The following is a 14,725-nucleotide window of genomic DNA, read 5'->3' as shown; positions in this document are numbered from 1 at the left end:
TGTGTGTGTGTGTGTGTGTGGGTGTGTGTATAGTGTTTTTCTCTGGTATTTTTACTCAAGCTTACCATACACTAGACATTTCCCATGGATCCATGCCTAATCAAGATGTTTGACTTTATTCTGTTTGTGCTCATTTCTAATAGTGGCTGAGTTACAGACTGATAGATTTTACGTAAAATATTTTATTTTTGCATACTTATAGGCGTTTTGTAATTTAAACGGACCTAATATGACCGTTTAGTTGTACAAATACTTGTGTTTTCTATGAAACTTTGAATAGTTTAAGAATTTGTCACAGAATGACACATAAGGTCCTTCTACTACATGTGCCAAAAAGGCACAAAAGAACATTTCAAACAGAAAAAGTTGAATTTCTGCTGTCCCACAATTTTAAAATACATGGAGAAATGGTGGTGCTTGGAGAAGTTATAAAAAAAAAGAGAATCATTGTGGTACCTTGCCAGTTAAATGTTGTTGTTTTTTTGTTTGTTTTGTTCAATTATGATCGATTAACTTACTTTGAGGATTACTCGTTTTGGATGTAACGAACAAACGTTGCATAACATTTTCAACTTAATCATATAGGTGAACATTTTCCTGGATAATATTCTCTCCGTTCTCGCTTCATCCATCTGGGATTTCAGACCTACACTACAGAGTAACGTGCACGCCCATTGAAGAAATGGGCGTCATTTCTGTGGCACGCCGCCCTCTTTACCTTTTATGGTAAATATACGGACCGTTGACTGACAGTGGGCAGCAGCTGCTGAGTTGCTCAGACATGGCGGAGGGTACAGTGTAACTGAGGATCAGCGGCGGAGTTAAGTGAGTTTTCCCAGCAGTTGAGTTGGCGAAAGGAGCCTGAAATGACCCAGAAGGAGAGGAAAATGTGTTCAGTTGACGAGTACGTGAGGGGGAAGCAAACAACGACCGGAACTGCTCCACGTTAGGGAAGATGGAAACATGTATCGCTGTTTAGTGCAGTCAACAGCCTTGGGCAACAAATATGGCTTCTTGTGCCTTTTTCAATATGCTATAAAAATCGATTTGCCGTGCAACCTAATGCCGTGCTGGTTCCGACGAACTTCTGCGAGCAGCGGTAAGTTCAGTTCGGTAATCGTTCGGTACTTTTGATCGGTGAGGATCCTAACATCCACTTGGCCGTCTGGGGTTAGCTGGGAAAGCTACGGAACTACGGCGGATAGCAATGGAGCCAAAGCACAAAGAGTTGCTCGACCAGTGCCACCAGAACTTACTGGAGTCCATAACAGATGCGGACCGAGTGATCGAGCTGCTGATAGTCTCGGGTACTTTGAGTCAACTGGACAGGTTCGAACTGGACCAGAACTGCTCGTCCAGCGCCGAGAAAGTCGATCACCTTTTGAAGATGCTGATGAGCAAGGAGAGCGACCATTTCCTCGACCTGTGTGTGGCCCTGGAGAAGGCATACCCTGACCTGTACATTGCCCTGTTCAGCAACAATGGCGGTGGACCTGTGGACCACTCCACTGGTAAGAGCCCGGAGCCCAACTTCTCATAAAAAGCCTGCTGATTGAATCCAGAAATGAGCGAGCCCTGTCGCGGCACAGACCTTGCAATGAGTGCAATCTGGGTGGTCTGCTGCAAGAAAACGTGCAAGACGTGAAGCTTGTTTTTACTATCGGCTCCAAACTACTACTAAAAAAAAAAAAAAAAAATCTTTTGATTTTGGAAGCATGGAAATGTTAGTGCACATATTCGTGTGGCGGCGTTGCTATCGCATTGACTGACTTTTAAAATCAGTAGAGTGCAGCAGCAGAAAGTCAGGACTTCTGCAAATCGCCAAAACAGAAACATCCCGAAGTCAAGATCATCACTCCCATTGGAGCTTTGTTTAGATGCAAACGATTTTGCTATAATCCACCACAAACGCTCGTTTGTCATGAGCTGGCATTAGAGTTTGTACATTATGTAGTCTGGGTTGTTTCCATGGCAACGGATGTGCTGCTGACATGTTAAGTCCATATCAACCTGCACATGACTGTGTGCATGCAGCCTACCCATGCATTTGTTGCAGACCAAACTGCTGAACAACTGTGATGATGATGCATTCATATTTTTTAATTGTCGTATTGGAAAGGGGGGGTTTATCTGTATGGGACCATACATATACAAGGTCCACAAGTATGTTTAAGGAAAACAAACAAACAAACCCAAACAAACAAGAAATTAATTTGATATAACAGAAAAAGTAGCATTGAGAAATAAACAGCAAAGTTAAAATTTAAGCACAAATATTGCTTAGATATGATAAAAATTAACTGATGGATCAATATGTGCCCATTAATGGGAAAGCTACTATAATTCATAATGTTTTTAGCCCCAGTCTGAAGGAGCCAGCAGGTTTTCTAGAGCTTGACAAACCTAGAAGCTAAAATCAGGCTCTCCATGTTGAGCTGATTGATTCTGTGAGTGAATGATTCTTTGCTGATCTAAAAGATTTAGATAGTTCAGACCTGACAGGCAACTCTAAAAGTTCTGCAGTCCAAGGCCATTTAGATCAATAACCATAACACCTTTTAAATGTAGAATTTGCAAACCTTAAGCCATTGCTCTAATTAGGTGTGAAAGGATTAATTTTCATGGTGTTGACTTTTGGTTACAACATTTTGGATGTCTGATATACACCTTTTCTTCTTGTACTGAGAGCTTTAAGGAGATCATTACAATAATCTAAAGATCTAAACTACTGAAACCAGAAAGCATGTGGTAATTTTGCTGTGATCTGATATTTGGGTCTGATTCAATACCATAACAAACTTCTTGTTTGGCGTGTAAATTCCTCATTTTAGGAATTTAGGAAAGTGTAGTTTTTTTTTTTTTTAAGTCGGGGTTCAGTCAAGAAAAACAAAAACTCTAGCTCACCATCTCTCTCTCTCGCCTCTGTTTCCTGGGTGGGAAGGAGAGCTCTTCATCACAAGCTCCAGTTTTCCACCAGAGGCCCGGGAGCCTGAGGGATTTTCGCAGTGTTTCTTGAACTGTACTGTTCTAGACTGAGATGTCAGATGTTTCTCCAGGTATCTGTTGCAGCCATTTTTCCAGTGTGGGTGTAACTGCACCGAGGGCTCCAATGACCTGCACTACAGCTGCCGTCACCAGCCAGGCTCTTTCTAGCCCTTCCCCCCAGAAAGAGCCTCTTCGGCTCCCCCAGAAAGGGGCTAGGGGCTTCTTTCATCAGAAACTGGAGAAACTGTATTTCTGCAGTTCTATGTGTTACTTTTTCCAGATGTTTCCATCATTTGAAATGACCACATTGATAAATAATGTCAATAATCACAAAGTCTGGTTTGTTGGCCATTACCTTTTCTCCTTTTGCATCTTGAGGTCCCACCGGATCTTTTTTGGTAATTTTCCACCACCTCGGAGGATAACTGCTGCTGTGACCCAGGGATCTCTAGTTTGTAGGTGTTTCTATACACTATGCTACCAGCCAGTGATGATATATCATAAATTCCTTTTCTGCTAATATCTTATACCCAGCTGTGAGATGCTTGATTGTTTCTGGAGCCTTTTTGCACAGCCTGCAACTGGGATCTGGCCTGTTAAGGTAGATTTAAGCTACTATTGCTATGGTGCTGAAGGCTTGCTCCAGTGCTGCCTTCTGGCATTTCAAAATGTTCCCAGTACTGATCTGGCTGGGGATTAAAACCTCACTGTATTTTTATTTATTTTTTGGTTCTTGTGCATGCTGATTACCAGAACCATTACACCTCTGATGCTTAGGAGAAAGTTACGGTACTCTATAATCTGAATGTCCTGGAAATCGAGCCCTGATCGGCCCCAGATGTGATCTTTGTATTGAGCAGATTTTTAAGTGCTGAATTACACAAAGTAGTCCTGGTCTGCCATTGTTGGATCTGAACCAGATCAGCATTGACCCACCCCACTTGTCCAGTCTATCAATGAGCGTATTATGTGAAGGACTGAGAGCCAGTGTTGCCATTTGATTTGTTTCCTCTCCTCGCAGCTACTGCCTTCACTTCACTGGTTTTGGTTGCTGTTTCACAGAGACAAAGGGAAATCAAGTGTCTAAAAGCCAGTCAGTGGCTCTCTCGCAACTGGCATCGTGGCCCGGAGGCTTGAATTCAGGATGAGCCAGAAGATCCAGAAGTTTGGAGGAGATGAAGACGCATACAGTGTTTTACACGAATACAGCAACCTTGCAGGCAGTGCTTCGAATCATAACATAGCAGCCTTATCCCGGGAGGACTACATCTATTGTTCAGTGGTGCAAAGTTGGCCTTAGTATATTGGTTGAAAGTAGACCTTTGCAACTTGTGCTGAGTTGGTTTCTTGCCGCTTTGCTGACAGGATCACTAATGCTTCCTTAAGCTTTATTACTTCCTTGTATTGAGTGTTGCTGCTGGAGAGTAACACTCAGCAGTGTGGATTTGGGCTTCCCTTTAACACACACCTTTTTATTCTAAAGCACCAGGCCTTGGAGGTGACATGTGTTGTATTTGGAGAAAGCGAGCACAACTATAGTGCGTCTGACTTGTCAAGTCTGTGGTTATTCAACAGAGGATTATAGCCCAGCTCTCCTCACTCTGGGATTAAACTTTCTCTGCGAGACACGCTTTTTAATTCATTTGCAGTCATTTGTATTAGCTGCTGCGTTTCTGGCTTACTCTTTTCACAGTTGCGGTCTTCATTAATTAGATTTTTTTGTTGTTGTTGTTGTCATCATTGAGAGAATGATGAGGGTGATCTAATTAATGTTTTAACATTGTCTTATAAGAGCCTGAAGACAAGTTGTGTACCTTCAGGCAGAGAAGCTGGTGGAAAGGGATCATTGGGGATGAAATCCTCAGAGCGGTGGCGTGTCTGTGAGCAAGGCAGGGTGTGAGAGAAGAGGAGAGGTATTCTGAATGTGATGTGTCTTGCTGATAGCAACCTGCTCTCAGCATGTCCTCGTCTCATGCTGCCTGCCTGCTCTTGTTCTCCACTTTGCCGCCTTTGCCAGCTAAGCCTCCAAAGACGCGCATGTACAAAATCATCCAAAGACACGTCGTTCTGCCAAAGGAAAATGGTGCAGGTGCACACATTAATACGCAATGATTAGCGCCCACAAGCTGTAAATAATTAGTGGCAAAGATGGCAAACTGCTTCATGTTTTCTGTAGAGGGTTATTTAGGCACAGTTCTTAGATTTGTGCACCTAAACCCTGCAGCTTTCCTGTTGCGAAAGATTTCTGCTAAATATTGACCATGAATGAATTGTATTGACCCTGATTTTCAACAAGAGAAAGCAGTGTCTATGTTCTCAGATTTATGTGTGCTGTTTTCTGCACACTACATATTTATATCCATAGAGCGGTAACACATTTTGGAGCTTTACATCTATGAACGTCAGAGTGTTTTGGTCACAATCGTCCACCTAAATTGATAGGCTAAGCAAGAAGAGCCTTACACAGGATGTCCCAATAGGACTTTGGTAACTCAGAAGGAGCTGCAGAGATATAATACTCAGGTGGGGGGAATCTGTTGACAAGACACTTATTAGTTGTGGACTCTATTATTGTAGCCTTATGGAAGACTGTTGGCATGAATAAAATTGTGAAAGAGAGTCAGAGGATGTATGGCTTGCAATTAATATGACATCAGACTTGTGTAGCGATTTTGAGGACACTCAAAGACGCTTTGCATGAAATCCGTTATTTCCATTCATGCACACACTCGCATGCTGATGATAGCAAGCTACTGGATTGCAGCTACAGCTGCCCTATGGCAGATTGATAGAAGCGAGGCAGCTATATTGCGCCATTGGCCCTTCCTGACCACTGTCAGCAGGCAAGGTGAGTGAAGAGTCTTGTCCAAGGACACAACATAGACACGGTAAACTTTTGGTCAAAATAATTTTTATTTTTTTAATTTTCATGCTAAACGTGATATCAGAGTGACACTGCTGATCACTCTGAACACACCCTCCTCACTATAACAACATGATGGTTGCGGTTGGAAAAGGTGATTCCAGGGTTACAAATGCACTTGCACATAAACTTTGAAACCAACATCTCATTTATTTAATTAATTATGCCCCAATTTAGATTGGTCTTCTTGTCTGCTTCTTTTGCTTTCTTGACTTGTTTTCTCATTTTTGGGACTTCTGATCTTTCCCCCCTCCCCTCTCAAGTACTTTTTAGGACTCATCGGCTTTGTTCCTCCAAGCCAATACCACGACTCACCAAGACTCTTTATCCCAGCGAGTAGCTATATTTCTTTGCACGCTAAAAGGTTTTGCCAGTGAGACAGAGGCGGGTGATAGGCAGAGGGAGCAAGAGAGACTGAGACAACAGGGCTTTTGTTGAGAAGTTCAGCAGCCCCCAAAGTGCACAGTCAGCAGCTTGCTCTGTGTACAGCAGCCCAGGACATGGGGCAGTGTTTCTGTGTTATATGAGGAGGGTTGCTGTCCTCTGTGTCAACGAGATTCTGTCCTATAAACCACTCTTTCCAGACGAAATGAATTATGACCGTGGCGCTCTTTGTCACCAGCAAGGCTTTTAAATACCTCCCAAGAGCTCGACCTGGCTTTACTTTCTCTGTCAGACCGAGTTTGCGTCAGTGTCTGTCATTCTGTGACGCACGTCGCCACTTGCCTTGTCACCCTACTTTCTTACTCTTCGTTGCTCTTTGTACCTTCCTCTGACTTCACCACCCCCCAGAGCAGTGTTATGAACACACAGAGGAAGCCATCAGTTTGTCAGCTGTTAGAATATATTTAAATGGATACTTACTCGAGGATGGCCTTATTACTTTTACTAACTTTCTCGCTTGGATTATTATCTAATTTTAAGGCTAAATGTATTTTAAAATCTTTAGACTTTACACAGTTGAACTCCAGTTCTTGAGATCAAGGAACTGATAGGAGACAAATGCTGTCAGCAGGGAAATGAGTGTCGAACATATCTGGACTGAAAGACTGCTTGCACGTGAAGTTAGCATTAAGAACCGATTACAGTCCATAAATTCGCATTGGGGCAAAAGGAAGAACTTAATTTCAGTAGACATGTCCTCAGACAAGTTTGTTCAAGACTGAAATGTAATCTTTTAGCCATAATGACCGTTGTTGCATTTAGAGGAAGTAGGGGGAAGCTTACAACTTAAAACTCTCTCTATCGCTCCTCGTGGTAGCTGCATCATATTGGGGGACTGTTTTGATGCTGGATACTTCACGAATGCATGACGTGATGAAGGCCGAACATGTTTTAGTAATTTTGAAACGGCATCTCAAGACATCAGTCAGAAAGCTAAAAACCTATGTGCAAATGAGTCTTTAAAAAAGACAGTCGTCCTGAAATTACTGTCAAAATAGTTACAAAGTGACTTTGAGAGACATCGAGATCAATATTTTGTTTTATTCATATTTTTATGTTGAGCAAAGTAAAAAAAAAAAAAAGTGTACTTATTTTAAAACATTCTCCATTTCAGTGGCACTTTCTATTATTCCAACTGATGTTGGCTTACTTCTTGTCAATTTCCCTTGTGTTTACCGCGCTCTTCACATCTTCAGTCCAAAAAAATGCTGAAATAAAATTCAAATGCTTCGAGCCCTTTTCATTGCCCGTTTAAAGAAAGCCTTCTCATCTGTAACCTCAATTCCTGCACAGACCACAACACTTTCCTCCTCTGAATAATGAAAACAGATGGCTGTGGATGGTAAAATAAAACACGAGTACCCTTTCATGTGTGTGCACACAATATGACCATATTTCTAATGCTCCTGACTAAGATTTTTTTGAAGTACTTGTGTCAAAACAGCCGGCCAGCCTCAGAGTCTGCTGGCTCAAATCAACTTTAAGACAACCTAAGAGTTATCGGTTGTCTGAAGTGGTGAAAACAGGTTGTGTTTAGCAGAAGAAACCTGGCTTTTCACCATTGGAGTCCTTACTTTAATCTAATGCAGATGAAGGAAATCACATGCAGTTCTTTTCCACGGAACAAAGGAGAGACCGACCCAGTTTTACTGCAGCAAAGCTCTTAAAGAAAATGTTCCCAGTGATGACATCCAAATTAGCATTACGTTTGTCCTCTTTATCAAGTCAGGACTATTGGCAAAAGGCACAACGCTGACATTTTTAATAAGTAATATTTTTAATAAAATCTTTGTTTTCTAATTCTGGTCTCCTAATATATTTAGATTTAGCACTAAGATTGCAAATGAATTTGTGATAAATAAAACCTATGCTGCCATCTGCTCTGTGCCCTTACATGCGCCTTACCATCTCTGCAAATCAGAATCAACCACTGTCTGTGTCTTTAGGCTCCATCTGATTGGTATAAAGAAAGTATGTGCACGGAATTATAAGTTGTCAAGATTTTTGAAAACCCATTTTCTAAAGCAATCCAGATTTTTTCCCCCCCCTTCCACATAATCTGATGCTAGATTCTGAACATTTATTTTTCACATCTGGAGCATTGTTTCCGAGTAATAATTGTGCCCTTTTCATCACGATCTCTTTTAGTTATTGCCATTTCGTGTTATGCTCTTTTAAGTGAAACCCACAAAATCTTTTCTAAATGCGCCTGGGTCCCTCTGTAATTAAACACGACTGGAATGTCGTAAAGATTTATAATATGTCACCATCTATTTTTGTTTTTGCTCCGGCTCTGTTTTGCCTCGTGTATGTCCTAGCTCTGCAGCTTGTTACGCAGCATTTGGAGGACATGTTGCAGACATCTTTCAGCCTTTTATTTCTGACCCCAGGAGGAGGCAAGCTGTTCAGCAGCAAATTATGCCTCGTTTATGCTGAGCTAGGCCTCTTTGCATAGAGATAATAGGTTGGTCTGGATGGCACCGATGTGCCTTTTTTTTAGGGGCTGTGACGGGTTCGTTGGACTAAATTTTTCTCTCTGCGTCCCAAATGACTTGCAGAGATCCAAAAACGCTCTGGGGTTCAAGCTGTTCATGGCAGCCTTGATTTTCAGTCAATAGTGGAACGGATATTATTTTGAGATGCACCGGAGGCCAGAGTTGGACCTTTATATGAAAAAAGATGTGTGGGATTTACCATGCTACGATGAGCACTGAGGTGTGAGGCAGGGAGTGTGGAGCCAGCCTGGAAGTATCCCTGTCTCATAGAGTCATCATATAGTGGTCATTGTTTTTTGGCCAAGCACAAACTCTCGAAGGCAGATGATCAATCTTTCACTCTGTCCGTGAGGTTTCACTGGCTCCATGCCCAGAATCCTGGTCTGTGGTGTTGCTGCCATCCCGGAAATCAGACCCACTCACAGTTTACAGTAAGTCCCAGTACACAGTAAAGAATGTATGAAATTACTTAGTAATTTTTAAGTTACATACTGATTCAAACCTTTTTAAAGTTTGAGTGTTGCTGTCTGTGTCAATGAATTTTGACCAACTTTTTCAAATATGTTTTTTTTATTTTTTATGATGGCATTGTGTGAGTTGCCTCACAGTAAGAAGGTCCTGGCCCTGGGGTCTTTTTTCATGAAGTTTGCATGTTGTGCATGCATGGGTTCTCTTCAGGTACTACTGGCAGGTTAATCGGTGTGTTTGTGTGCTCGGTTGTTCTGTTTGTTTCTCTGTTGCCCCTGTTTGGAACTGACAATCTGTTTCTTGTGCACCCCGCCCCTCACACAATGATCACCAGACCCCAACCTTCCCCCGCCTTCCTTCACATCCCCTCCTCTCCCCCTGCCAAACACACACTTACTGCTACCCTCTCGAAGGATAAGCAGGTATAGACAATGGATTGATGTGATTACATGTGAAAGCCATTATACCACCTTTAACAATGCATGTTTATGATGTTTGCTCATAGAATAAAATTAATTTTAACTTAAAACATGCTGATATAAAAACGTTTCACTATATTGCCAAGAAAACATTTGCTGACCTAAACCACCTCATTTGAACACAGTGGAAATTAAAACTAATTGTCTTTCACACAAAACATTAGCATCACCTGAGGTCCTTACAGCCAAGCTGTCATCACTCAGTTTGTTCATCCAGGAGTTTTTGGTGAGATCTCATTGAATGTTTTTGCACATTGTTGTCATGTTTCTACAAGCCTAAATTCATTCAATTGTTTTTGGGTTTTTTTTTTTAATCATAGAGCAACACAAAGTAATGCATAATTGTGAAAGTAAAGGAAAAGGGAGGCATGGTGTCTTAACATTTTTTACAAATAAAATTCTAAAAAAAAAAAAAAAAGTTTGTGCACATTAGCTGCCTTTACTATGACCTCTTCAATATCATCTCTACACAAATTCCAGTGCAACTACTAAACGGAATCCACCTGTGTGCAATTTAATCTCTTTCTGAACACAGCTGTTCTTTGAAGGCTTCAGAGATTTTATTAGAGGACATTAGTAATCAAACCACAGAACGCAGCAGACAGGTCAGGGAGAAAATTGTGCCAACATTTAAGACGGGGTCAGTTTATAAATTAATGTCTTAAACATTACTATTGCATGAGGTCTGTTCAATCCATTATCTAAAAAAGCACCTATTAAATGAGAATTTTATTTTTGGAAAGACTTAACAAATTTCAGCTCTGCACACTTTTCATGTAAACTGGCTGAACTACTGTTAATTTGCAAAGAAGCAGCAGCAGCAGCAAACAATTGTACTCCATAAGTGGGCAAAGCTGTTGGAGACTTGCAGCTGTAATCACTTCAAAAGAAAAATATCAAATTTCAAATAAAAGCAAACTGTTTCTACTTAGTAAATTAAAAACCAGAATAGTTTTGCTTTAAAAGAGAAAACCAAAGTTGTTGGAAGGCACAGAGCTCAGTCTTCTTTATAACAAGCCCTCCTTTACAAAACCCATTTTTTCAGCCGCGTGACGAGCTCTGATCTGACTCAGAGTTATATCAGTAACACAGCAAGTTAAACCCCCACCCTCTGATCCGCCATCCTTCCTAGACCCTGGGAACATGTGCAAAGCAGACGCATCGTTCAAGCCTTGAAGGGAATTGTGTGAAAAATAGCTTGTTTCAGTCTATAAATCTACTATGTTTAAGATATGGAGTGTACATAGCTTTCTATTGCCTAACCTTAACCGTTGCAGAGAGTGATATACAGAGAATATAGATTGAAAATGAGGGATAAAAGAGCTCTGCTGCTGGGTTGGTGCTCAATCTTTGTAAATGAGACAAAGTTGAGGAATAAGAAGCAGTATTGCAAAACATTTGTGGGACTGAAATGTTTCTTATTTAAACCACATCATCCGTACAGCGCATAAAGCCCCTGTCAGGATTTAGCTGCCAGAATTATGAAGACAGTATTTCTGCTTTCTGGCTTAATACTGCCACATCCTTTAGCTACACAGAAATAGGCAGTAAAATCAGTCGGTAGTTCGTTATATTTTCTCCTCTATAGTTTAAAGAGTGTGAAGCTGGGGAAACTAGAGTTGAGGGAGATGTAGACTCACTGTGGCTCACTGACAGTCAGTTGTATAAACTGTATTGTAGATGTATACATATATTAAATCTCCTGCTGAGCCAGGAGATTTAATATCTCACTTACAGAGATGATGTTTTGTTTACATTTTGACAGACACTCACAGCAATCCAACATTGCTAACCAGGTTGGCCACTGTTCTCAGTAAATATATTTCTCAATGGCAAATAATGTACTAATTGGTACCAGGGATTGTACTACAAAATATTTTTTCATTGAATCACAGGAAAGTGAAAAGCATATTATTTTTCACACTGAGTTCATGTTGTTCAATGCAGACACTAACTTTTGAACAGCCCGATATTTATTGCTCTTTAAGTTTCTGTGGATTGAAATGAAATGTAAGATTTTTGTTCTTAATGTTTTACTTTGAAATAAAATCTGGAGTGTTCCCGATAAATTTGAGTTCATACTATAAGCTTTTCTAAAATAAATCGGACCTTTTCTTTTTTAAAACACACAAATTTTGAACACCGCTGATATTTTCATTATAATTTTTTTGTTATCTTTTTGGTAGGTTTTTAGTTTAACCCAGCTGTGAAAGGTTGGAGTCACACTTTGCATGTTGTTGTGATAGTCTGAGGCTCCTTCTTTTCAGCACATAGCAAAGTCAGTTTCCCTCTCATCCACTTTCTCCATGGCAACGTGTGTCGTCTTGGTTTATGAGCTGAAGAACATAATCTGGTTGTCTGAAGCAACTGTTGGTAGCGTAGTACACGGTGTGACTGCGAGGGGAAGCAGACGCAGGAGTGGGGGAAGTGGAACCTCATCGGTGGAGCAAGCACTCCCCTGACCTATTTAGATGACAGCGAAAAGGCCTTTGTTGCCATTGCCTCAGGACTTCCACTGGAATAATTCCCACCTTAGATGCTAGTGTGTTGTAACATGTAACTGCTCCTGTTAAAGTACACCATGACTTTTGGCAGTGACATTTTACTTTGCTTTTTAATAGAATTCCTTCTGTCCTTTTTCTTTCGTCTTCCTGTTAGACTGGTATCATCTTCTCCCACTGTGGAGATCAGATCTATGCTTCCCTAATTGGAGCTCCATTTTATTGATACTGTGAATGTGTTTACAAATGATCAGCCTCCCAGTTTGTGGCTAGTGCAAATTGGTATCGATAATAAAAAGGCCTCTCGCCACTGACTCATCTTTGCCAGTCCCTCCGTGCTGTGTTGAATTATCAGCCGGTGATTTTAATCTCATTATAGAAATTGTGGCGCACACATTTCGTCCTCGCAAAGAAAGCGGGTTGTGTGTTTCCAAAGATTGTCCCAGAGCTGCTGCATGCGTAGGAGTTATAGCACATGCTATTTGGTGAGTGGCTTTAGTAGATTACTGAGATTTATCCAAGTGGCTTGCCTTTTCAAATCACACAGTGAAACATAAAGGAAGGTGATGTTCAGAGGTGCACCAGTAGATCAGCCAGAGATCTGACTCAGACTTTTTTTCTTCATCTGTGCTCAAAAGGTTAAATAGGGAAAAATCAATCGGTACTTAGTTTTAATTACTTTAAAACTAAGAACTACCTGTGTTTTTTTTAAAATAAATGTATTAAACAACAATATGTACTGTGAGGTTTTCTGGAGTTTCATGAAAATCTGGTAAAATTTGGAGAGATGCTCAGATGAATAAATGGAAATAATCTTATATCCTCATTTCCTGGTGAATTTGGGTTGGTGCTATCTGTTGAATAATTTTTCTATTTGATAAAAAAAAAAAATTCTTCCAAAAAGCTATTTTATTTGTTTTTTACTTTTACCACAAAAAACATTAAAAAAAAAGATTGCACTTAATATTTAGAGATGTAATTGAACTGAATGTTAGAAGTGCTACCTCCAATATGATGGTAAAAAAAACTAATAAATAAAGCCTTAGACATTTGTAAATAAAAAAAACATGTCTGTTTAGAATTTCAATAAATATGTCTGAGCTGGAAATGAATAAAAAAATAGATCAGTTTAGTGAAGAGTACAGCTCTCAAGGAAAGCGTATCTAAAGGGTCAGGGTAGAAACTCTAACCAATGGCTTTTATTCAGTTACAACAAAAATATATATTTCTTTTCTTTTGAAAAAAAAAAAAAAGTTTTGGTTCTGGCACTGCAACAACTTGGTTGTAGTTTTTTAATGTCTTTACCATAGCAACGTAATTCTTCCAAACCATGTTTTGCTATATTTATGTGTACAGTGAATTTGCAGCAGTAATAACTTTGCAATATGTCTTTCTTAAATGCTTTTTGATATTTTCAATAGTGTTAAAATTAATCAATTTAAAATTGAACTTAAGGAAAAACAAATTACACATTAGCTTTGTCTGTTGGCTCATCTCACCTCCAGATGTTTTCTCATCATTCATCACTCTTGTGATGAGGCTAACATTAGGTCACATTGGTCTTTGAAGAACTTTTAGAAATGGGTTAATTTTACAGGGAAGCATAACCTTCCCAGCTGTAGCAATTCATTGACTGGAGCAGAACACGACCAAAAGGCACAAGACACAGACACACACTTACAGCTGAGGTCTGCAGGCTGTACTGCACACACAGCACCTTGGAGGAAAAGAGTTTTAGCATTTAGTTAGAAAAGTTAAAGAAAATAAAGAATGCTTTTAAAGAAAAGTCAGTCGACATACTACTCTAGTCATCATGATCAATTTTGTAGGTTAGCTGCTACTTAGTGTTTTGTCTGTGTCCAATAACCTGTAGCATATTTTGTCTGTTTTGGTCCCTTAGAATAAAAAGTAAGAAAACGGGATCAATCTGTCTAAAATATTTTGCACTGAAAAACAAATGCAGCAATTTTAAAAGAAAAAAAAAATGTAGAGAAATGAGATGCATGCAATTACTGAGTGAATTTTATCATCTGAGGGTGTTTCTGTCCATGCAATATCTGTCCTCATAACTTTGCCATAAGGTTACCCTCAAATACTCCTGTTTTTTTTTCTTCTTTGTTTCAGAGCTTCACTTAGTTTGCCTCTAGGATATTATGAAAAGATTTATCCTACAACTAAGCTGACATAACGCCTCGCAGTGGCTCCCGTCTGTTTTTGTGAGACACCGTCAGTCACATACTGAGTTCAAGAAGTCAAATATTGCATTGGAAAGCCACCAAAGACATTGAAAAGCAACATGCAAAAAGGGAACCGCTTTTTGCATCGATGTGCTGATTGTAGAGGGTTACTGCTGTGCAACTCCACAGCACTTCTCATCATGTCTGGTGGAACAATATGCAATCAAAGCTGTGTGCTGGAAGCACTTTGCAG

At 40.1% G+C, this 14,725-nt stretch overlaps 1 protein-coding gene across 2 annotated transcripts in view; it reads left to right on the top strand.

Annotated features, from left to right (window-relative positions):
• The first annotated feature begins 747 nt into the window (after window positions 1-747).
• The window catches only part of dlg5a (discs, large homolog 5a (Drosophila)), a 44,896-nt gene continuing 30,918 nt past the window's right edge, over window positions 748-14,725 (top strand). Inside the window, exon 1 of one of the 2 annotated variants that reach the window (XM_008429472.2) lies at window positions 748-1,511. In XM_008429472.2, the coding sequence (XP_008427694.1) occupies window positions 1,208-1,511 (304 nt within the window). In that variant the 5' untranslated portion in view covers window positions 748-1,207. The remainder of the gene's footprint in view (window positions 1,512-14,725) is intronic. The other variant, XM_008429474.2, reaches the window with a different exon arrangement.

Source organism: Poecilia reticulata, linkage group LG15 (genome assembly GCF_000633615.1).
Source record: "Poecilia reticulata strain Guanapo linkage group LG15, Guppy_female_1.0+MT, whole genome shotgun sequence".
Taxonomy (NCBI): domain Eukaryota; kingdom Metazoa; phylum Chordata; class Actinopteri; order Cyprinodontiformes; family Poeciliidae; genus Poecilia; species Poecilia reticulata.
The sequence above is the reverse complement of the archived record's forward strand: the minus strand, read 5'-3'. Positions and strand labels throughout refer to the sequence as shown.